The sequence below is a fragment of the Dendrobates tinctorius genome, unplaced genomic scaffold (assembly GCF_039654945.1).
Source record: "Dendrobates tinctorius isolate UK_male_01 unplaced genomic scaffold, ASM3965494v1 ptg000064l, whole genome shotgun sequence".
Taxonomy (NCBI): Eukaryota; Metazoa; Chordata; class Amphibia; order Anura; family Dendrobatidae; genus Dendrobates; species Dendrobates tinctorius.
Genome location: NW_027361732.1, coordinates 44872010 through 44895164, shown reverse-complemented (window position 1 = coordinate 44895164; position 23155 = coordinate 44872010). Strand labels below are relative to the sequence as shown.

General features: G+C 39.9%; 1 protein-coding gene across 2 annotated transcripts in view; it reads right to left on the bottom strand.

The window, feature by feature from the left end:
- The window catches only part of PIBF1 (progesterone immunomodulatory binding factor 1), a 278563-nt gene that overhangs the window by 107445 nt on the left and 147963 nt on the right, over positions 1-23155 (bottom strand). For both annotated transcript variants that reach the window (XM_073580380.1, XM_073580379.1), the window contains exon 11: positions 3199-3364. In XM_073580380.1, coding sequence (XP_073436481.1) covers positions 3199-3364 — 166 coding nt within the window. The remainder of the gene's footprint in view (positions 1-3198; positions 3365-23155) is intronic.

The following is a 23155-nucleotide window of genomic DNA, read 5'->3' as shown; positions in this document are numbered from 1 at the left end:
TTGTACACTGCCCCTATTGGTCAAACAATCAGTAGATTTGGTTTCCAGTACCATCTCTATGCTGATGACACCCAATTATACGCTTCTTCTCCTAACATCACGCCAGCCTTTCTAGAAAACACTGGCGATTGTCTAAACGCTGTGTCTAATATCATGTCCTCACTATATCTGAAACTGAACCTGTCAAAGACTGAACTCCTTGTGTTTCCTCCCGCTACTAATGTACCTACACCCGACATTGCCATTTCCGTCTGTGGTTCCACTATTACTCCCCAGCAACATGCCCGCTGTCTTGGGGTCATACTTGATTCCGAGCTTTCCTTTGCCCCCCACATTCGATCACTGGCTCGCTCTTGTCATCTGCACCTCAAAAACATTTCTAGAATTCGACCTTTTCTTACTTTTGACGCTGCAAAAACTCTTACTGTTTCTCTTATTCATTCTCGTCTCGACTATTGTAACTCTCTTCTAATCGGTCTCCCTCTTACAAAACTCTCCCCTCTCCAATCTGTCTTGAATGCTGCAGCCAGGATCATATTCCTCACCAATCGTTACACCGATGCCTCTACCTTGTGCCAGTCATTACACTGACTACCTATCCACTCCAGAATTCAGTATAAACTTATTACCCTCACCCACAAAGCCCTCCATGGCTCAGCACCACCCTACATCTCCTCCCTTGTTTCAGTATACCACCCTACCCGCGCCCTCCGTTCTGCTGATGACCTGAGGTTGGTATCCTCAATAGTCAGAACCTCCCACTCCCGTCTCCAAGACTTTACACGTGCCGCGCCAATTCTTTGGAATGCACTTCCCAGGTCAATACGATTAGTCCCCAATCCCCACAATTTTAAGCGTGTCCTGAAAACGCATTTATTCAGACTGGCCTATCGCCTCAACACATTAACCTAACCTATCCCTGTGTGGCAGAGCCAAAAGTTTTACCATAACCAGGTTCCCAGCATCATGTTCCCACATGCTTTATGCATCCATTAGCCCTCTGTGTCTGTACTGTTACACACTTAACATTATGGCTGGTCCATACAATCAGGGCAACTGTTACCACCCACCTTTCGTGTCTACCTCTTTCCTCATAGACTGTAAGCTTGCGAGCAGGGCCCTCACTCCTCTTGGTATTTGTTATAATCTACTGTATGTGATTATTGTTATGCTGTAATGTCTATTGTCTGTACAAATCCCCTCTGAAATGTAAAGTGCTGCGGAATATGTCGGCGCTATAAAAATAAAATTTATTATTATTATTATTATTATTATCATCATGTGTGTTACTGACTGCTCAGCCGTGTATCTAATCCTATCCTGTGATACTGACTGCTGAGCCGTGTATCTAATCCTATCCTGTGTGATACTGTCTGCTGAGCCGTGTATCTATTCCTATCCTGTGTGATACTGACTGCTGAGCTGTGTATCTAATCCTATCCTGTGTGATACTGACTGTTGAGCTGTGTATCTAATCCTATCCTGTGTGATACTGACTGCTGAGCCATGGGTCTAATCCTCTCCTGTGTGATAGTGACTGCTGAGCTGCGTATCTAATCCTATAATCCTATCCTGTGTGATACTGACTGCTGAGCCGTGTATCTAATCCTATCCTGTGTTATACTGGGCTCTCCCTGCAGTCTGTGTCAGAGGGTGGTCTGTGTTGGCACGGTAATAAATTGTGTTATGTCCAGCTTTACAGAAGGACGATAACACCATAGAAATGATAAGAATAATAGGCAAAATTGTTTGGTGAACTGGAACGCGCGGGGTTAAAATTTCGCCTCACAACATAGCCTATGACGCTCTCGGGTCCAGACGTGTGACTGTGCAAAATTTTGTGGCTGTAGCTGCGACGGTGCAGATGCCAATCCCAGACATACACACATATATACATACAAACATACACACACACACACATTGAGCTTTATATATTAGATTTATCTACTCCTTATCAATTAAACTAAAAGCACATGCCTGTGGTGCCAAGATCAACATTGTAAGGCCTCTTTCACACTTCAGTTTTTTGCATCAGTCAAGATCCGCCAAAAGGACGGATGGCGGATCCGTTTTAGTACTGATGACAACGGATGCCACCCGTCCGTTTTTTTGACGGATCCGACCAATGAAGAATTTTAAAGGAATCGCAGCCTGGAAAGAGAAAGAGAGAGAGAGAGAAAGAGAGAGAGAGAAAGAGAGAGAGAGAGAGAGAGATTTTTTTTTTGTCCGGCACCCAGAAAGAATTTCGGGTTAAATAAGTGTCTGAAGGATCCGCCACAGAAAAAAACGTTGCAAGCACCGTTTTGAAATCTTTGAGGATGGTGACGGACAGGAACTTTTGGCGGATCCGCAAAAAAAACGGATGCAACGGACAGCAATCCGTCACAATCTGCCAATAATGGAAGTCAATGGGGAAAAAAACGGATCCTCAAAAGAAAATTGCGGATCCGTTTTTTTCAAAACCTGGCGGATTGTGACTGATTGTAAAAAACGGAAGTGTGAAAGAGGCCTAAGAAAGCCTAACAAAACAAATTTAAATAACTTTTCTGTCTACACTAAAAATAATTTTTTTTTAGTGGAGGACAAATATCGCAATGTTGAACATTTCATATTGTATTTTAAATGATAGTCAATCGACAATTTTTGTGTTTTTAAACTAGGTTATTGTCAAAATTTCTTTTATTTCCTTTATCTATTGGTAATAGAAATCAAACATGCAACTAACAATTTGCTGTACAGAACTTAATTTTATCGCATATTTCTGTAGAATCATAAAAACTATATTATTAAAGTTAAGTAGCATGCTAAAATAATGAATACTCTTTTGCAAGGTACATGTAAAGTTTGCTGGAAATTACATGGTTAAACTACATGTCTTAACATACGCTGACATGCTTGGAACATTTGCAGAGGATTTTTGTGGCATGTCAGCAGATTTGCCAAGAAATAAAATTAAGCAATAAATGTTCCAAACCAAGAAAGACAAGGCGCACACTGCTTCTAAGCAAAGAGGTGAAGCAAGGACAGAAAACACAGAGATGACAAAGCACAGAGGTGCGCTGGATGGCTCAGGTGTAAGAACATAAAGTCTTATCATGTCTTCATCTTGTGACGATGATAGAGCAGAGAAAAATGGAAAGTATGTAACGAGATTTACAGATAAATAGAATTAAATATTCTACATTACACTGTCAATACCTCTAGCTTTTTCTGATACTTCTCACACTCTTGTTGGCACTTCTGTAGGTTGTCCGTGGTCTCCTCCAACACCATGTGGGCACGTTCTGCCTCAAAAGATTTCATTTTCGCTTGATGGAGAAGCTCAGACATTCTGCCCTCTGTACCCAGCTGCAACTGTCTGAACCTACAAAAGATGGGGCACAATGATTTTCAAAAATTTGACTAATCATATAACCCATCCAATTGGTGAGAACAATGTTCTAATGCTCCCCACTGTGGCTGACTGCATATCACATGACTATCACGATGAGAAATCAAATTGGACCATCAACTAATCTATATGTTTACACAATACTATCATTTTAACCCCTTCACTCCGATGCCTTTTTTCATCTTTGTGACAAGTCTAATTTTTTCAATTCTGTCACTTTAAGAGGTAATAACTGTGGAACGCTGCAACGCATCCTACTGATTCTGAGATTGTTTTCTCATGACATACTGTACTTAAGGATAGCGGTAAAAGTTGTTCGATATCACTTGCTTTTATTTGTGAAAAAAAATCAGAAATTTGGCGAAAATTTTCAAGCTTTTAATTTTTATGCCCTTAAATCAGAGTTATGTCACACAAAATAGTTCATAAATCTATCTGAAACTCAACCTCTCAAAAACTTAACTTCTTCTGCTCCTGCCGTCTACTAACCTCCCTAAATCGGACATTTCCCTCTCTGTGGCTGGCACCACAATAACACCCCGGCAGCAGGCACGCTGTCTGGGTGTTATGTTTTACATCAATCTCTCCTTCACATCCCATATACAATCTCTTGCCCACTCCTTACACCTAAAGAACATCTCTAAAATCTGCTCGTTTCTCACCATGGAAACAGCAAAAACCCTCACTGTAGCATTGATCCGCTCCCGCCAGGATTAATGCAATGCTCTATTAATTGGCCTCCCCGTTACTCGACTATCCCCTCTCCAGTCCATACTTAATACAGCGGCCAGAATCGTCCATCTGGCTAATCTGTACTCGGACACGTCCGCTCTTCGCCAGTCCTTACATTGGCTGCCCATTCATTATAGGATCAAATTCAAAGTACTTGTTCTCATCCACAAAGCTCTGCACAGTACAGAACCCTCCTACATCTCTTCCCTCATTTTTGTCTATCGGCCTAACCGACCGCTACGCTCTGCAAACGACTTTTGACTAACCTCTGCACTAATCCGTACCTCCCACTCCCGACTCCAAGACTTCGCCCGCGCTGCGCCAATCCTCTGGAATGCTCTACTCTAAGAAATTAAGACTATCCACAATTTGCATAATTTCAGGCGCTCCCTCAAAACACATTTGTTCAGAGCGGCCTATCACGTTCACTAATCACAGTCATTCTATGTGTAAGTGTGCATGTGTAGCCCATTCACTATCTCCATTCATCCCTCACTCCCTCAAGATGGCTGGACCATCATTGTAAATACATCATTGTAAATACACCCCTGTACTTTGTATCTCCCCTACCTCATTGTAGATTGTAAGCTCTCACGAGCAGGGTCGTCATATTTTGCTTTAGTTATTGTATTGTTAACGTTGTTACTTAAGACTTATGTCTGGAACTGTTAAACTGTAAAGTGCTTCGGAATATGTTGGCGCTATATAAAGATTATTATTATTATTATATTATTATTAATAAATGACATTTTAACATTTCCCACATGTCTGCTTTACATCACCACAGTGGATTTTTTTTGTCAGAACGTTATAAATGTTAAAAGTTGACCAGCGATTTCTCATTTTTCCAACAATATTTACAAAACCATTTTTTTACGGACCACATAACATCTGAAGTGACTTTGACGTGCCTATATAACAGAAAATATCTAAAAATGACAACATACTAAAAACATGTCAATGTGGAATATATGTAATTTGAATAGCAATACAGCTTTGGAATATTGGGAAAAAATATATGAGACGCTTAGCATAAAATTTGGCCAAATATCTGCCCACCAGCCAACGTCAAGGCGGTCTCAAATCTGATGGGTACCTAAACTGTGTGAATACCTCTCTAAGGCTGATGTCTGAATTCCTGGGTGAATGTGGACACCTCTGTCAGCAATGCTTGCATTTATGGGTAAGTAAGGACCTGCTATAATTAAAATCACCACCTGGTGGAGGGCGGAGTGCTCGGTCAGTAAGCTGTTGTCTTTCTAAAAACTGCACCCCTCAAGGTGCTCAAAACCACATTTAAGTTTATTAACCTCTTCCACATTGCTTCAGTTCCTGTGAAGCACCTTGAAGGAAAAAAATGAACATTTAACTTCTTTTCACAAAAGTTTTAGTTTAGACCCAATTTTTTTATGTTCACAAGGATAACAGAAGATGTTGGACCCCAAAATTTGCTGTGCAACTTCTCCTGAGTACGCCGATACCTCATATGTGGGGGAAAACCACTGTTGGAGCGCCTGGCAAAGCTTGGAAGGGAAGGTGCACCATTTGACTTTTTGAATGACAAATTGTCTGGAATTGAGAGTGGACGCCATGTCGAATTTGGAGAGTCCCTAATGTGCCTATACAGTGGAAAACCCCCCACAAATGACCCCATTTTGGAAACTAAACCACTCAAGGAACTTATACCGGGTGAGTCATAAAGGACGGACGTTTTTAAACTAATCATAAAATCGTTAAATATAAAGGACGGATGTATTTGAAGTGGCTATAACTCACCACCAGGTGGAGGTAGAGATGTGCGGGAGGCGGGGTTATGTTTGTGAGGTGAAAGCATTGTTTTTATTTTAGTTTCAGTTTAAGCTATGGTGCCGTGGACGATAGAACATCGCGTTTTTGCGTACGACAGTTTTGTCAAGAATAATGAGTGTATCACAGCCGTTCAGCGTGAGTTTCGGCGTCATTTCAATATTCACAGAAATCAAGCTGTTCCCGCTCGTAACACTATCCTACGTTGGGTTGAAGCACTCCGTACACGAGGTACACTAATGAACAAACGACCACCGGGGGCTCCATGAACGGCACGTACCCCTGAAAATGTGGAACGCGTCAGGCAAGCCATGCTGCGTAGTCCGAGTCGATCTGCTCGGAAACATTCTTTAGAACTTGCCCTCAGTAATCGTACAGTAAGGCGTATTTTGCATTTAGACCTGCATTTCCACCCCTATAAATTGGCCATTGTGCAACAGTTGGAGCGCGGGGATTACGCAGCGCGACTGAAGTTCGCACATGAGATGGAAGCAATTATTGAGCAAAACGACAACCTTATTTTATTCATGAGTGATGAAGCTCATTTCCATGTCAATGGCATGGTTAATCAGCAGAACTGCCGTTATTGGGCCTATGAAAATCCGAAAGAATTACATGAACGACCGCTGCACAGCCCTAAGGTAACGGTGTGGTGCGCTATGGGCAAATATGGCGTGATCGGTCCGTACTTTTTCGAAGGCGATAATGGCAATACTGTTACCGTGAACTCACAACGTTATATCGCCATGATAAATAACTTCTTTGTTCCTGAGTTACGACGGCAACATATCCCCATCTCTAGTGTGTGGTTTCAACAAGATGGGGCAACGGCCCACACAGCCGGAGCAACAATGAACGTTCTTCGCCCTCTCTTCCCTGGTCGCATCATTTCCAGGTTTGGCGATATTAATTGGCCTCCTAGGTCCCCAGACCTGTCCATGTGCGATTATTACTTATGGGGTCACCTCAAATCACGTGTATACAAGCTTAAGCCTCGATCATTACAAGAACTGAAGGAAGCTATTCGAGTGGAAGTTGCCCAAATCGACAGAGTTGTGTTGGAACGTGTTGATGCCAACTTCCAAGAACGCCTTTGGAAATGCATCACTGATAATGGCCACCACATGGCAGATGTTGTTTTCCACACTTGAATTTGTCAAATGCTATTAGTATACGTAACCAAATCTGTGAATACATTTATATTTAATAAATATTTAACGATTTTATGATTAGTTTAAAAACGTCCGTCCTTTATGACTCACCCGGTATATATGTGTGGTGAGCACCTTTACCCCAGGTGCTTCATAGAAGTTTATAGCGTAGAGCCGTGAAAATAAAAAAATAAAACTTTTTCAACTAAGTTTTTTTTAGCCCCAATTGTTTTTATTTTCAAATGGGTAACAGGAAAAAAATGTAGCCCAGAGTTTGTTGTGCAATTTCTCCTGAGTATGCCGATACCCCATATGTGGGGAAAACTACTGTTTGGGTGCACGGCAGGTCTGGGAAGGAAAGGAGTGACTGTTTGGAGCACAGACTTTGATGGAATGGTCTGCGCACACCATGTCGCATTTGGAGAGTACATGATGTGCCTACAGTGGAAACCCCACACATGCGACTATTTTGAAAATAGACTCCCCCCCCCAAGGAATTTATCTGGATGTGTGGTGAGCACCTTAAACCTCCCGATGCTTCACAGAAATGCAAAACGCTGAGCCACAAAAATGAGATGTGAAAATAAAACAATCAGATTTTTTTCCACAAAAATGTGTTTTAGCACCAATTTTATTTTCACAAGTGTAACAGGAAAAAATGAACCCCAAAATTTGTATTGCATTTTATTTTGAGTATGCCGATAATTCATATGTGGGGGGAAACTGTCGTTTGGGCGCACGGCAGGTCTCGGAATGAAAGGAGTGACGGTTTGGAGCGCAGACTTTGATGGAATGTGTTTGGAGTGCCTTGATGTGCCTAAGCAGTGGAAATCCCTTACAAGTGGCACAATTTTGGAAACTATACCCATCAAGGAATTTATCTAGAAGCATAGTTATAATGATGATAATAATGCTTTTGGTTTTATTGGTGTATAAATTTATAATGTGGTGGTATGTGTAAGTTGCGAGCAGTAGATCAGATTCTAAAAGTGAGTAGTGTCGAAAGGGTAAGAACAAATTTTATGAATTTGTGGACATGTGGCACTCTTTTAAGCAATCCTCAATGCAAAGGCCAGGTTTCACAATGGTAATTTGTCTCTTTTTGGATTCTCCTTTTGGAGCATACTCTGCAACTTTTTTGTGTTGTTCCCTTGTTCGCTGTTTGGGGAATCTCTGCTGGAAAATGTTGAACTGTTTCAGAAGTACTGGGACCCTCAACTTCCTGAGTGCCAAACATTAGGGCCTTGATGATTACCTCTTGAAACTGAACGAAGGTCCTCATATTGCCTGCAGATCGAAACAGCACAAGAACATTGTACAGTGACATCTGCACAATGTGGACGGCCAATTTTTGGCACCATAATTTAGCTTTTCACATGGCACTGCATGGTTTGAGGACCTGATCTGAGAGATCTACATCCCCCATGTACTTATTATAACCCAAGATATAATCTGGCTTTGGGAGCTGTTGTCATGGTGTATTGTGGCCAAAATAAGGACATCCCTCTTGTACTTACACTTGACCACCAGCATGTTGTCCCAGCATTGGACTCTGCTTTCACCCTTCCTCAGCAGTTGCACAATTAGCGGCTTAGGGAAGCTTTTTGGAGATGGAAATTTAATTTTCCAGCAGGACTTGGCACCTGTCCACACTACCAAAAATACCAATACCTGGTTTTAAAAAAACAGTATCATTGTGTTTGATTGGAAAAGCAAACTCGTCTGACCTTAACCCCATGGAGAATCTATGGGGTACTATCAAGAGGAAGATGAGAGACACCAGACACAACAATGCAGATGAGCTGAAGGCTGCTATCAAAGCAACCTGGGCTTCCATAACACCTCAGCAGTGCCACAGGCTGATTGCCTCCATGCCACGCCGCATTGATGCAGTAATTGATGTAAGCCATAATCATCAACCTTAACAGAAATAAACACTTGAAATAGATCACTCTGTTTGTAATGACTCAATATATGAGTTTCACTTTTTGTATTGAAGAACTGAAATGAATTAACTTTTTGAAGATATTTTAATTTTGTGAGAAGCACCTGTATGTCCTGTTCATTGTAGGTTATAAATTACAATCATCGTGTACACTTGGGGCAATGTCAGGCCCATGAGTTTTACATAGTAAAGCATACATAAAGCAATGGGTATTTCACATGAAAATCGATACTTGCCCTTATGAGCTTATAAGTTATGGTAGCATCTCAAGGCTAAATAGATATTTCTCATTTTTGCATTTGTTTCCTTGTACATAGGGTCCTGTGAACTATGATAAAGTCCCTGATGGAGGTATATAAAGGCACAGCTTTCCAGTGATAGCTACACCTATTTAGGTGCCGAATGCAAACAGGTAATCAATTATCAAGAAAGAAAATAGTATGACATTCAAAGCCATAAACTAGATTTCTAATGATCCAGTGTTGCATATTTGAAGGGGTTGTACACGATAACTTATTAAAGCTTACATGGGGCCATTGGGGTGGTAAAAAAACAAAACAAATGACAACTACCGAAGCGGCACTAATCCTCCGTACTGTGTCCCTCTCTCCTGGTTTCCTCTCCCTGTGTGGCTTGTAAGGTCACTATTGCAGCCAATCAACTGCAGCAATCATGTTTTCTTGGAGTTGACAGTGTTTTTACCAGCTTGGAAGAAAAGCGACCACTGCAGCCGATCAATAGCTGCTTATAAGCTGCAGTGGTCACTTTATGAGCATTTACACCTGTCTCTACCAAAACACACACACACACGTGTAAGAGGAAGCCGGGAGACTGGCGAAAGAGACACAGGACAGAATAGTAGAAAACCTTGTTTTTTTTTTAAACATGCCTCTCATTGGGCATTTTTGACTTGGATCCTGAATAGAGTGAACCCAACTTGCACTTTATTAGTGGTTATGAGTATAGATCAGGATTAGAGATTGGCAATAATATGTAAAGGTTGGAGAGTAGCGGCCGGTTTAGAATGATTGATTCTGCATAGATGTATGTTTGCATTAAAGGGAACCTGTCTGCAGGATTGTGCTCAGTAACCTACAGACAGTGTCAGGTCAGCGCCGTTATACTGATTACAATGATACATTGGTTGATGAAATTCGTCTTGTGGTTGTTGTGTAATCTTTATTTTCAGTTTTCAATTAATGGTATGCCCGTGCTCCGGGGCGAGGCTGTGGCTTTATGTGATGCTCTGCTTACATATTCATCTGTATGGCTTATGACACGTCACTGATTCCTCACTGACCTGCTCCCTAGTTTACATACTGCAGAGAATTAGGATTGGAAAAAAAAAATTCACAGCGGCTGCGCTGTAGCATGATAAGGTGGATAACATGCCAATTTTCCTTTTTTTTTTTTTTTTTATTTTTTTAAAGGCATATAGTTTTGCTTGGGGGAAAAAAAAATCTTAATCAAAATGGCGCCGGCAGCTGCGCCTGCGAAGTACCATCTATCGCGTTCCGAACTTGCGCTACAATGATTAAAGTTTTGATCAACTAAAAATTTTAGTGACAAACTTGCTATACTTATGTTAATATTTCTACAGTTGAATATGTAATAAAAATTAACTGGTTAGTTAATTTGAAAAGAGGTATATATCGCAAGAGAGATTCTATTTCCAAAGTTGAAAAAAATATGGGCATGTTGGATTGATCATTCTGGTCTTGCGTCGAGAGAGCTGATCAGGTTCAGGTTGGGTCTATCCTGATACGACTATATAAGGGTGGAACAAGATTTGACTGACAGAGAGTATTACATTATAATTTGATTTGGCTTACAATAAGGAGACTTCAGATATGTAGCTCTTTAACTGATACTTATATTAACCTGTTGTTGTTATCTTCCTTTGTACTATTGTAACAATTTTGGGAGCGGCACTATATGTAATCAGCTATACCATTTTACCATTAAAATATTGTTTGCATTGGGGTTGTAAACTGGAGGGAAGGGGAGAGCAGGGTTAGAGGTGTATGTACCTCTATTGCGGGTTGTTGTTTTCTTCTTTGTTTTTCCTTTTTGTATTAAAAATTTCAATAAAAACTACTTTAATTAAAAAAAAAATATTTCTACAGTTATATTTGCATGGTGTGGTTTTCTGTGACTATCCATATTAAAATATGTACTGCAGTTTTCACATTGGTTGTTGAAGCACAGAGGTTTACTTTCCTCCACTCATTTGTCAGATTTGGTGTGTAGCCTGGGACAGGGTCAGCAGAGGAGGTCATCATAAAATCTCTACTGTAAAGGCCCCGTCACACACAGCGATCTCGCTAGCGAGATCGCTGATTTTGTGACGCGCTAGCGAGATCACTGTGTGTGACGGGGATCAGTGGCCGGTCCGCTGATCGCGCTCCATCGTCCTGGGCCGTTTTTTGATCGCTGGTCTCCCGCTGGCCAGCACGCATCGCTGTGACAGCGAGAGACCAACGATCAGCGTCGCTGGACGCTGGTTTCCAAAGTAAACATCGGGTATAAGAGCCGCACGGCTCTTAGATACCCGATGTTTACTTTGGAAACCAGCTTGCTCGCTGGTCCTGATCGCTGTGGCTGTCTAACGATGTCACAGCGATCCCATCCATGTCGGATCGTTGGTGGGATCGCTGGGACATCGTTATGTGTAACGGGGCCTTTAGTGAAGGCCCAAACAAAGCAGGGTAGACAGTCAACAAAAAATACTCTAATGGACATTAAATTATGTAAGTTATGTACCTAAAAGTGACATCCAGCCAGAAAAAGTGTTTAAATGGGTTTAATATGCAAATATACAAAATTACGAATATACTTTTTGTATTACATAATCCCCGATGTGTCAATTTAATCACCCACATCCAGTTCTACTGCACTTCTGAGTTTGTCCCCCCCAAAAAAGCTTCACCACGTCCTTGCGTCAATACACGACCAATAACGTGCTTAAAAGGGGGATGACTTTCAGGCTCAATGTAATAATTAAACCAGCTCCCCTCTTTTCTGTCTCTTCATCAACTGTGTCAAACAGCCAGCCCTTCAGGCACATTACTAGCCACATTTTTGTGTCAATACTAATCAAATTTCTGTGTTGAAACGAACCAAGAAGTGCAGGGAGTCTAGCTGTGAAATTGAGACCGATTTCATAGCAACAGAAAATTAGTGAATTCTACAAATTAGAAATTTGAACATTTTTTTTTTCTGGCTGGAGAAGTCCCTTAAGTCCAGTAGTCTAAATTAAAATGAAATCCATGGAACAATCTTCTAATTGAAATACTATTTATAGACCTATCAGTACTTCGTGTAATGGCTTAAAAGAGATGACAAGTCTGGAAAGATTAATAAATAATCAGATTTCTATCACTAAACAAGCTATAAAAGTCAGAATAATTAATTGATTGGGGCTAAAATAATCAACAGAGTAGAAATTGTCAAGGGAACCACTAATGACTATGAACTCAATGGCCTTTTCATGTCTGTACACAGGTATTGCTTCACAGGTTATTCATGATAAACACCTTTAGGTGTAATATGAAAAATATACGTGTGCTTTACTCACACACAAACCTCTGGTGAGATAATTTTGGAATATTTTATCTAAAGGACACGTGGCTGTGTTCGTTTTTTCAGATCCAAGTAAGTGAAGACCTTACTATGAGACCTACATGTGAATCATCTGAATCTTGGCATTAACTCAATATATTATATAAGGTGTATTAATAAAAACCAACAGAACCATCCAGATTTCTTTTTAAACGCTAGTGAACTAAAAGAAAACCTGACAAGTATGGTTCCAAAGCAAAAATTCAGTAAAGAAATGTCCTTTCTCTGGCTAAATGAAAGGTTCAGTCTGTAGGCTTAAAATATAGGCAGTCAACAAAAGTTGCAGAGCAAGGACCAGAAAATCTGGATGCGCTGCTCTCAACTTCCTGCTTTGTGGCCTCCCCGCTAACACTCTCGCACCCCTCCAATCTATTCTAAACTCCGCTGCCTGACTAATCCACCCGTCCCCCTGCTATTTCCCAGCCCCCTCCCCCTCTGTCAATCCCTGCACTGGCTCCGTACAATCCAAAGACTCCAGTTCAAAACCCTAACCATGACACACAAAGTCATCCACAACCTGTGCCCTCCATACAGCTGTGATCTCATCTCCCGGTACTTACCTGCACACAACCTCCAATCCTCACAAGGTCTCCTTCTCTACTCCCCTCTTATCTCCTCTTCCCACAACCGCACACAAATACTCTGGAACTCTCTTCCACAACATATCAGACTCTCACCTACCGTGGAAACCTTCAAAAGAAACCTGAAGAGCTACCTCTTTCGACAAGCCTACAACCTGCAGTAACCACCGATCCACCAAACCGCTGCTCGACCAGCTCTGCCCTCACCTATTGCATCCTCACCAAGCCCTTGTAGATTGTGAGCCCTCGTGGGCAGGGTTCTCTCTCCTCCTGTACCAGTCGTGACCTGTGTTAAGATTACTGGACTTGTTTTTTATTATGTACACCCCTCCTCACATGTAAAGCGCCATGGAATAAATGTCACTATAACAATAAATAATAATAATAAATTCAGAACATGCCTATTCAGACTGGCGATACAAAAACTTTAAAAGGAAGAAATATCAGTAATCATGTGCAAGTGACCTGACTGGCAATTTGACATACACTTGTGCTCAAAAGTTTACATACCCCAGCAGAATTATTGCTTTCTTGGCCTTTTTTCAGAGAATATGAATGATAACACCAAAACTTTTTCTACACTCATGATTAGTGGTTGGGTGAAGCCATTTATTGTCAAACTACTGTGTTTTCTCTTTTTAAATCATAATGACAACCCAAAACATCCAAATGACCCTGATCAAAAGTTTACATACCCTGGTGATTTTGGCCTGATAACACGCACAGAAGTTGACACAAATTGGTTTGAATGGCTACTAAAGGTAACATCCTCACCTGTGACCTGTTTGCTTGTAATCAGTGTGTGTGCATAAAAGCTGAGTGAGTTTCTGGGATTCAGACAGACTCTTGCATCTTTCATCCAGCCACTGATGTTTCTGGATTGTGAGTCATGGAAAAAGCAAACGAATTGTCAACGGATCTACGGGAAAAGGTAGTTGAACTGTATAAAACAGGAAAGGGATACAAAATGATATCCAAGGAATTGATAATGCCAGTCATGAGACTCATCGGAAAGCTCGGCCGTACTGAGCGTAGCGATGCATGTGGAAGTTGAGAGAGCAAGCAGTCGGCCAAAGGACTGCTCAGCTGATAGTAATCTAATACATATGGCCCATTTTAAGGGCCCCATACACATTAGATGAAAGTCGAGTGAACCGTCTGATTTCTTCAAAAGCGATAAACCATCTCAAGTGTAAGGGGCTTTTAGCTTTGAGAAACTACACCAGTACAGTAAAAATAAAAGGACAGAGCAAAGAAAAAAATAAAAAAATAAAACAGATGCAAACAAGACCAAGCAAGAAAACCAACCTCATTCCACAACACCACTGAGATTCATATTTTAGAGCTTGGCATTCTTGTAATGTTCTCAGACACATGAACATATTGATCTATAAAATTATGCAATAATATAAATTATGAGTCAGTCCAGCCAAAGAAATACAATACCTCACAATCATTCATGTAGAACTGGAACATATTTCAGAAATGACAAAGACTATTCTGGTTCAATGAAACCAATAAGGACATCTCACAGTTAGTTTCACTAGCTGATATAACAACTTGTTAGAAGAGACCTTTCTTCTTTACATTGCACATGGAAGAATAGATTAAATAACATGCATATGTGATCTGCTATATCAATAGCTATATATATTTTTTAATATATAAGTATAGCCAGTGCTTCATAAGTTAATTTTTGGACAGATGTTCAAATCTGTGTTCACCCACCAGTCTTGTTAACGATTTCTTTAATAAATAAATTAAACACTTCCCATAATAATATTCATGATGATGTAGCTCAGACTTTCTCATATACAGCATTGATTACCTAGTCTCACCTTTTGGTTATTTTTTATATACACACACAGTACTGTGCAAGAATTTTGGGCAGGTGGTGTGGAAAAAATGCTGCGAAGAAAGACTGCTTTCAGAAATTGAAGTGCTAATAGTTTATGTTTATCAATTAACAAATGGGAAATCTAAATCAAATCAATATTTGGTGTGAACATCCTTTATCTTCAAAACAGCATCAATTCTTCTAGATACACTTTGATAAAGATGTTAAACGAACTCTGCAGGGAGGTTGTACCAAACATCTTGACAACTAACCACAGATCTTCTGTGGATGTAGGTTTGCACAAATCCTTCTGTCTCTTCATGTAATCCCGATCGCGCGCTGGGCAGCGGGAGACCAGCGATCGAAAAACGGCCCAGGCCGCTCGAGCACGATCAGCGATAACCGGCAGGGGGGGTGGTCGCTGATCCACGTCACACACAGCGATCTCGCTGGTGAGATCGCTGATGTGTCACAAAATCAGTGATCACGCTAGCGAGATTGCTTAGTGTGACGGGGCCTTTACACATTGTAAAAGGCAATGCTGAGCATTATACAGAGGTTTTACAAGAATTCATGGCCCCATCTAGACAACATCTATTTCAAGGATTACCACTTCCCGATATTAATCCAATAACTACATTTATTTAGGTAAAAAAAAAAGCACACATATTTGGTATTACTTGTTAACACTTTCAGTGATCACCATTAAAAAAGTAAATAAAAAAACAAAGCAAAAAACTATGCTTTATATTCATACCGCCGAACAAAAAGTGGAATAAAACGCAATCAAAAAGACGAATGTAAAAAAAAGTGTTATCTATTAAAACGTCATCTTGTCCTGCATAAAACAAGCCGCCATACAGCTCCATCAGCGGAAAAATAAAAAAGTTACAGCTCTCAGAATAAAGTTATGCAAAAATATATATTTTTCTATAAAATTATTTTTGTGTAAAAGTGTCAAAAAAATAAAAAAGCTATATAAATGTGCTATTGCTGTAATCATACTAATAGAATAAAGATGCCTGATCAAATTTCCCACATGTGGAACGGCATAAAAAAAAGGCAAAAAACAATTCATAAATTGCTGGTTTTTGTTCATTCTGCCTTCCAAAAATCAGAATAGAAGGCGATATAAAAAGTCATGTGGCCAAAAATAGTACCAATAAAAACACCAACTCGTTTCACAAAAAAAAAATCTGTCACATGAATCTTTCAGATGAAATTTGGAAAAATTATAGCTATCTAAATATGGGGATGCAAAAACTATTTTTTGCAACAAAAAGCAGCCAAACATACAATGCGGGAAATAAGTATTTGATCCCTTGCTGATTTTGTAAGTTTGCCCACTGACAAAGACATGAACAGTCTATAATTTTAAGGGTAGGTTAATTATACATTGAGAGATAGAATATCAAAAATAAAATCCAGAAAATCGCATTGTATAAATTATATAGATTTGCATTTTGCAGTGAGAAATAAGTATTTGATCCTTCTGGCAAACACCACTTAATGCTTGGTGGCAATACACTTGTTGGCAAGCTTATCAGTTGGACATTTTTTGTAGTTGATGATGAGGTTTGCGCACATGTCAGGAGGAATTTTGGTCCACTCCTCTTTGCAGATCATCTCTAAATCATTAAGATTTTGAGGCGGTTGGTTGACAACTCGGAGCTTCATCTACCTCCATAAGTTTTCTATGGGATTAAGGTCTGGAGACTGGCTAGGCCACTCTATGACCTTAATGTGTTTCTTATTGATCCACCACTCCTTTGTTGCCTTGGCTGTATGTTTTGGGTCATTGTTTTGCTGGAAGAATCAGCCAAGACCCATTTTTAATGTCCTGGCGGATGGAAGGAGGTTGTCACCTAGGATTTTACGGTACATGGCTCCATTCATTCTCCCATTGATCCGGTGAAGTAGTCCTGTGCCCCTAGCAGAGAAACACCCTTAAAACAATGTTTCCACCTCCATGCTTGACAGTGGGTATCTGTCTTTTTAGGCATGCATAAAAGCTCCGTCCACCACAGTTTTGTGCACATCTGAAAAGAAGGACAGAACTGAACAGTGGCCAGACAGAGTCCAGAGTAATGCTGGTGCCTCATTTTAGTGAGTGGCTCCCTCTGCAGTTTCATCTGAATCACGTCACTCGGAGATTTAGATGTAAACCCAAATATAAGTACTCGGCGTAGAGCGGAGGATAAATGTGATCCCAAATGTTATGTAAAATGTTCCCAACAAAAGCTTTAACTCGATCCATAGAAAAAACAAGTCCCAAGCCAGGTCCGTCATCTGTTTATGGAAATATAGAGGGCTTCCCTGTTACTGGTACTACAACGGATCTGGAAAAGCGCTATGACTCCTTGCACCCAAAAAGAAATTCAGCAAATTATGCGCTCCAAAATCCACATGCCCTCTCCCTTCTGAGCCTCACAGTGTGCCTAAACCACATTTAGCATCCACATGTTTGGAATTTAAGTAGTGATGACAACCTGACAAATTTATGGGTGCATGTCTCCAGAAGCATGAGATGGGCACCACAACGTACTGGTGGCTACAACTTACTGAGCACCACATTTGCAGTTTGCAATTTTCACTCAGCAACATCCACTGCTGCTTGTTTCTGGAAAACACCCATGGAGTCAAAATCATCACAACACCTGTAGATAAATTGCCAAAGGGTTGTAATTTCCAAAATGGGGTCACTTGAGGGGGATTCTGCTCTTCTAGCACTTAGGGGCTCTATATATGGAGTCATCAAACTATTCTAGGAAAATCTGTGCTCCCGGACGCAAATGGCGCTCTGCTTCTCTCGAGTCTTACCGTGCTGCTAAGCAGAACTGTACAGCCACATTTGGGGTATTTCTACATTGAGCAGAAATTGTGGGACAAATTTTGGCGCCATTTTCAACCATTTCCCAGTGTGAAAATGTAAAGTCTAGAGCTAAAACAAAATTTTGGTGGTAAAAATGTAATTATTTTTTCTTCACTGCCCAATGTAATAAAATTATGTGACCCACCTGTGGTGTCAATATGATCGCTGCACCCCTGGATGAATTCATTAAGAGGTGTAGTTTGCAAAATGGGGTCACTTATGGGTGGTTCTGATGTTTTCTGAACACCAATATGGCGCTTCTTCCCTTCTGAGCTATACACTGTGCATCAAAAGTAGTTTTCAACCATATATGAGGTATCGTTGTACTCAGGAGAAATTGGATAACATATTTAGGGGTCCACTTTCTCCTGCTATCCTTGTGAAAATAATTGTGTCGAAAAACATTTTTGTGGGAAATGTTTTTTTTTTTTATCTTCACAGATCACTCTTGTAAAATTCTGTGAAGCAAATTAGCGTTCAAGGTGCTCACAACACATCTAGATAAGTTTCTTGAAGGATCTAGTTTCCAAAATGGGGTCACTTGTATTTTTTTTCACTCTTTAGGCATATCAAGGGTTCACCAAACGCGACATGGTTTCCCCTACTGATTCCAGCAAATGTTGCATTCAAAAAGTCATATGGCGCTCCTTCCCTTCCGAGCTCTGCCATGCGCCCAAACAGTAGTTTTCCCCTCACATATGGGGTATCGAAATACTCAGGAGAAATTGCATAACAAATTTTGGAGTCCACTTAATCCTGTTACCCATGTGAAAATAAAAATAAAATGGGTCTAAAATAACATTTTTGTGAAAAAAAGTAAAATGTTCATTTTCTCCTTTCACATTCTAAGAATTCCTGCAAAGTACCTGAAGGGTTAATAAACTTCTTGAATGTGGCTTTGAGTAGTGTTGAGCGAATACCGCATAAAGTTATTTTCTTTTTTAATTAAATAGAAAATTGGCTAACTTTTACCTTCCGATGCATGTTCTATGTTCTATTGTGTATATAATATGGCTCAAAGATATTTATAAATCATTGTATTCTTGTTTTTTTTTTTTTTTTTTTACATTTTACACATTGCCCAAACTTTTTTGGAATTAGTGTTCTACGTACAAAACAGAGTAAATCCTGCACAAGTGTCATATAGAACTTACATCTACGTGTGAGAACCTCAACGTATACTGCAGTGAATTGCGCAGTGGCAGAGCGGAGGCTGTCGTTTACTCATTTCCAGTGCCGGATTACCTCCTCAGCTATTACGGGTGACCTAGCATCTCTCACACCGACACACAAGTGACTTGGCTGACAGATGGATAACTTCTTTACTTTTGTGAAACTCCAGGATATTCTTGCTAAGTGGGACTTCTTTAATTAGCACAGGCAAAATTTAATTTAGCACATTTTTGCAACATGATAACATTCTTTCCTGTATTTCTATTGATACTGCATACCAGCCCGATATATCTAATACACTTGTAACGCAAACATGGGAATAATTTGTCATGTGTTACATACTCTATATATAAATGTGGAATTTCAAGCCTTTTGCTGCTTACAGCTTGTTCCTACAGTCCCTACCGTGAACCATCCTTATTTTCTGCATGGCTATCACTTACAAGACGCGTGGGCTAAGGAATTGTAACCATCACAGTGCGATACATGCAACAATGTCAAAAGGTACAAAGCCAGAGCTTATAGAAGCACTTATATGTATTATGTGGGAAAGCAGCATTGCTATTGGAATATCTTTACCATCTGTAAAAGACAGTCAGCTGTCTATTGTATCGTCCTGATGAAACTGCTGGTTGACTGACGGTGTGACTTCCCGATTTCAGCTGTAATATAGCATCTGTCGTTCTTGGCTTAGTGCAGCACACTCGAATGAATGTGAGCAATCTTCCTCTGCTTGGCAAAAATACGCTGGGCATGTTCAACAACTGTAGTAAAGATCTACAGACATCTAAAACATGTCTTAGTATGACAGAGGGCATCCTTTTCATAGCATGATCAAATACGGCAAATGAATGAAATAACAGACATTACTCCCAGTCATTGGGAAAAAAAAACTTTTACAACAGATTACTGTCATTATTTGTATGAAAAACTATGGAAGTGGAACCGCACTTATCTATATAAGGCTAGGGAATCATTATAAAAAAAAAAAAGTTGTAATACACAGCAATAAAAAAAAAAGATAATAGCATAACAACAGATGTCAAAGGTCGGGTGTAAAAACGCTTTTAAAAAATAATTTTAAAAAATAAGATCAAAAAAAGAAATAAAAGGTGTGAAATCACAAAGCCAGACAAATTAAAAAAAACAACAAATAATTATAATAAAAATATGCAAGATTTAGTTATTAGTGATGAGCAAACGTGCTTGGATAACATGTTATCAGAATATCTTGGGCGTGCTCAGATAATATATTCGAGTCCCTGCAGCTGCATGTTTTGCAGGTGTAGACAGCTGCAACAAATGCGGAATTGCCAAATAAACAGGCAATCCCTGCACGTGTTGGGGCTGTCGAACAGTTGTGAGACATGCAGGCATGGCAACTCAAACATAGCATTCGAGCACGGTGAAGATATTCTATTAACACATGAGTTGCTTGGATAACACCTTATCCAAGCACGCTGGTTCATCACTACTTACCATATATTAGTTTCACTATTTTATGGTGTTTGGTCATTGAATATTGCATTGGATAAACCATTCTTTGGGTAAAGAGTCAACCAAAAACGTAATATATTACAGGAGATCCCACTGTGAAAATGCCCAGTTTAATGCTTACTTTGTTAGTAATGTGATCAGGATACTAAGCTTTAATATGTAACCACAGGTTCACATAAAATTGGATATTCCCATTTGTAAATTTTATGTGAATGTAAACAAATTAGGCAAACGTTCACACATCCAGGTAGCCAATTCCATTTTTAAATACGTTTTGGGATTACAAAAATGTAAATATAATGATCCAGTACAAGATCTATTCATTTGAAAGAGGGAAGAAATGTCCAAAAAAATCTTCCACTTGACGGCAACCTAGCCGCTAGCTGATATTTGCTCGATCACATGGCGCAGTTTGCAGAACTCTTCTCTCCAATCAAATAAAAGAAAAATAGAAATGGCTAGCAACTAGATCTGTTGTTTTTTTTAACAATGAAGTCTATGAGAAATGGATCGGAATGGATGTCACCTTTTAACACCAGAGACGTTCAGAGACCCCTGTAGTAAAACAGATGTTATAAATGGAACAAAACTGAAATCAAAGTGTGTTATCCGTATTTGCTCAGGTTGTAACAGATCCAGCTTTTCTTAAAGCGGAAAAGGACATCAATACCTGATTGTGGGGATTAAACACCCACCACCCCTGAGGATCAGTCATTACCGGAGCTGGCTGGAAGTTCTCGGATGCTGATGGAGCATAGCAGGTCCGCCACTTATACAGCAGCTAAAATCGGGTACTGCCGATCCATTCCCTACCCAAATGAATAGGGAGAGGATATGAAGTGCCTGGCCACAGCCACTATATAGTTTTGATAGAGCTATCATAAACCATCACCATCCAAGAACTTAATGCTGCCGCTGGTGTTGGGAACACTTAACCGATGGAAGTGCTGTTTGTAGCATCCTCGCCATGCAAATATTGATGGCCTATACTCAAGATAAGCCATAAAAAAACTTCTTTAATACTTGATCCATGACAAATGGATGACACCTAGACATGTTAATTAGTGGTGAGCGAGTAAACTCGTTGCTCGGGTGGCCTCCGAGAATTTTAGCGTGCTCGGAGATTTAGTTTCTGTTGATGTAGCTGCATGATTTGTGGCTGCTGGACAGGCTGAATACATGTGAGGAATGCCTGCTTGTTAGGGAATTCACACGTGTATTCAGGCTGTCCAGCAGCCATGCGGAGACACAAACTAAATCTCCGAGCACGCCAAAATACTCGGCAGGACACCCAAGCATGCTCGGGGAAACCCGAGCAACAAGTATACTTGCTCATCACTAATGTAAAGGCAGCCTCAGATGGTCTTTTCTTTCCACAATGTCATTCACACATATACAGTAAAACCAAGAGACTTCCTCGCACGTTTATGGCATAAATGATCTAATGCATCTACTCAGATAAATCACATGCTCATTCAATGTCTCATGTCAGCTGAGATATTTTGAGACCGCGCTATCTTGTATGTCATCAGCATGGTTATGATGACCACAAAGACACAAGGTAAATGTTGAAATCTCTGCAGGTTATAAAGAAGTTGTATCAATAATATACAAAAGAAAACAAAGAACAAAAATACTAAAGAAAGCCACATGAAAAGATTAAGGTTATGTAACACTGCATTAGTACATGAAGATTGCAATCAGTTGTATTGTTGAAAGCTGAATTCCTCCTGCAGAATGGCTTTTCTATAATCTAATACTTTACAACATGGTATCGTGCATTTCTAACTTCTTTACCCTAGATGTCAATGACTCCCAATTTCAGTGATAACTCTGATTGTATAAGGTATAATCACATCCTCAGTAGTAATTTAATACAACACATAAGACTAAGTACTAAAGTTGAGCGAATATGTTCGAAAACGATTGTTAAATCTGAATTTGCCATATTTGTACCATATTGGTACCCTATTCGTGCCGAATTTATGCTTGACGATTGTTTCCTAACATATTCTATCATTTCTACTCCCACTGACTCCAATGCTTTCGGCGAATATTGCAAATTCAATATTTGCTGGCGATTGTAATCCAAACCGAATATTGAAAGATTCACTCAATTCTACTAAGCACAAGACAAGCAACAAGCAACAAAGTGGGATTCTGCCAGTGCACAAGCAAAGGGGTGAGGTGTCAAGATGGTAAACTAAAGCAAACACTGCAAAAAAAAGCAGCTCCTAACAGACTGAAGCAAATGTGAACAAGTGTAAGCTGCTATGACTGCATTATAAACAAAGGAATACAGCAGCTCACTTTGCACCAAGATATATGCAACCATTAAATATGTTAATTATTTTAAAATGGCATTAGTGCAACCTAAACTATTCTTATGAAATGAAGGTACTTACAGCACAAATTGGCCAATTTGTGTATGCCCACCAGCCACGACAAGGCGACCTTTCTTTGATGGCATCCTAACATCAATTTTTATCAAACATACTTCCTTCTCCTGGGTTAAAAGCATACAAATCTATAGGGCAGCATTACCTGAA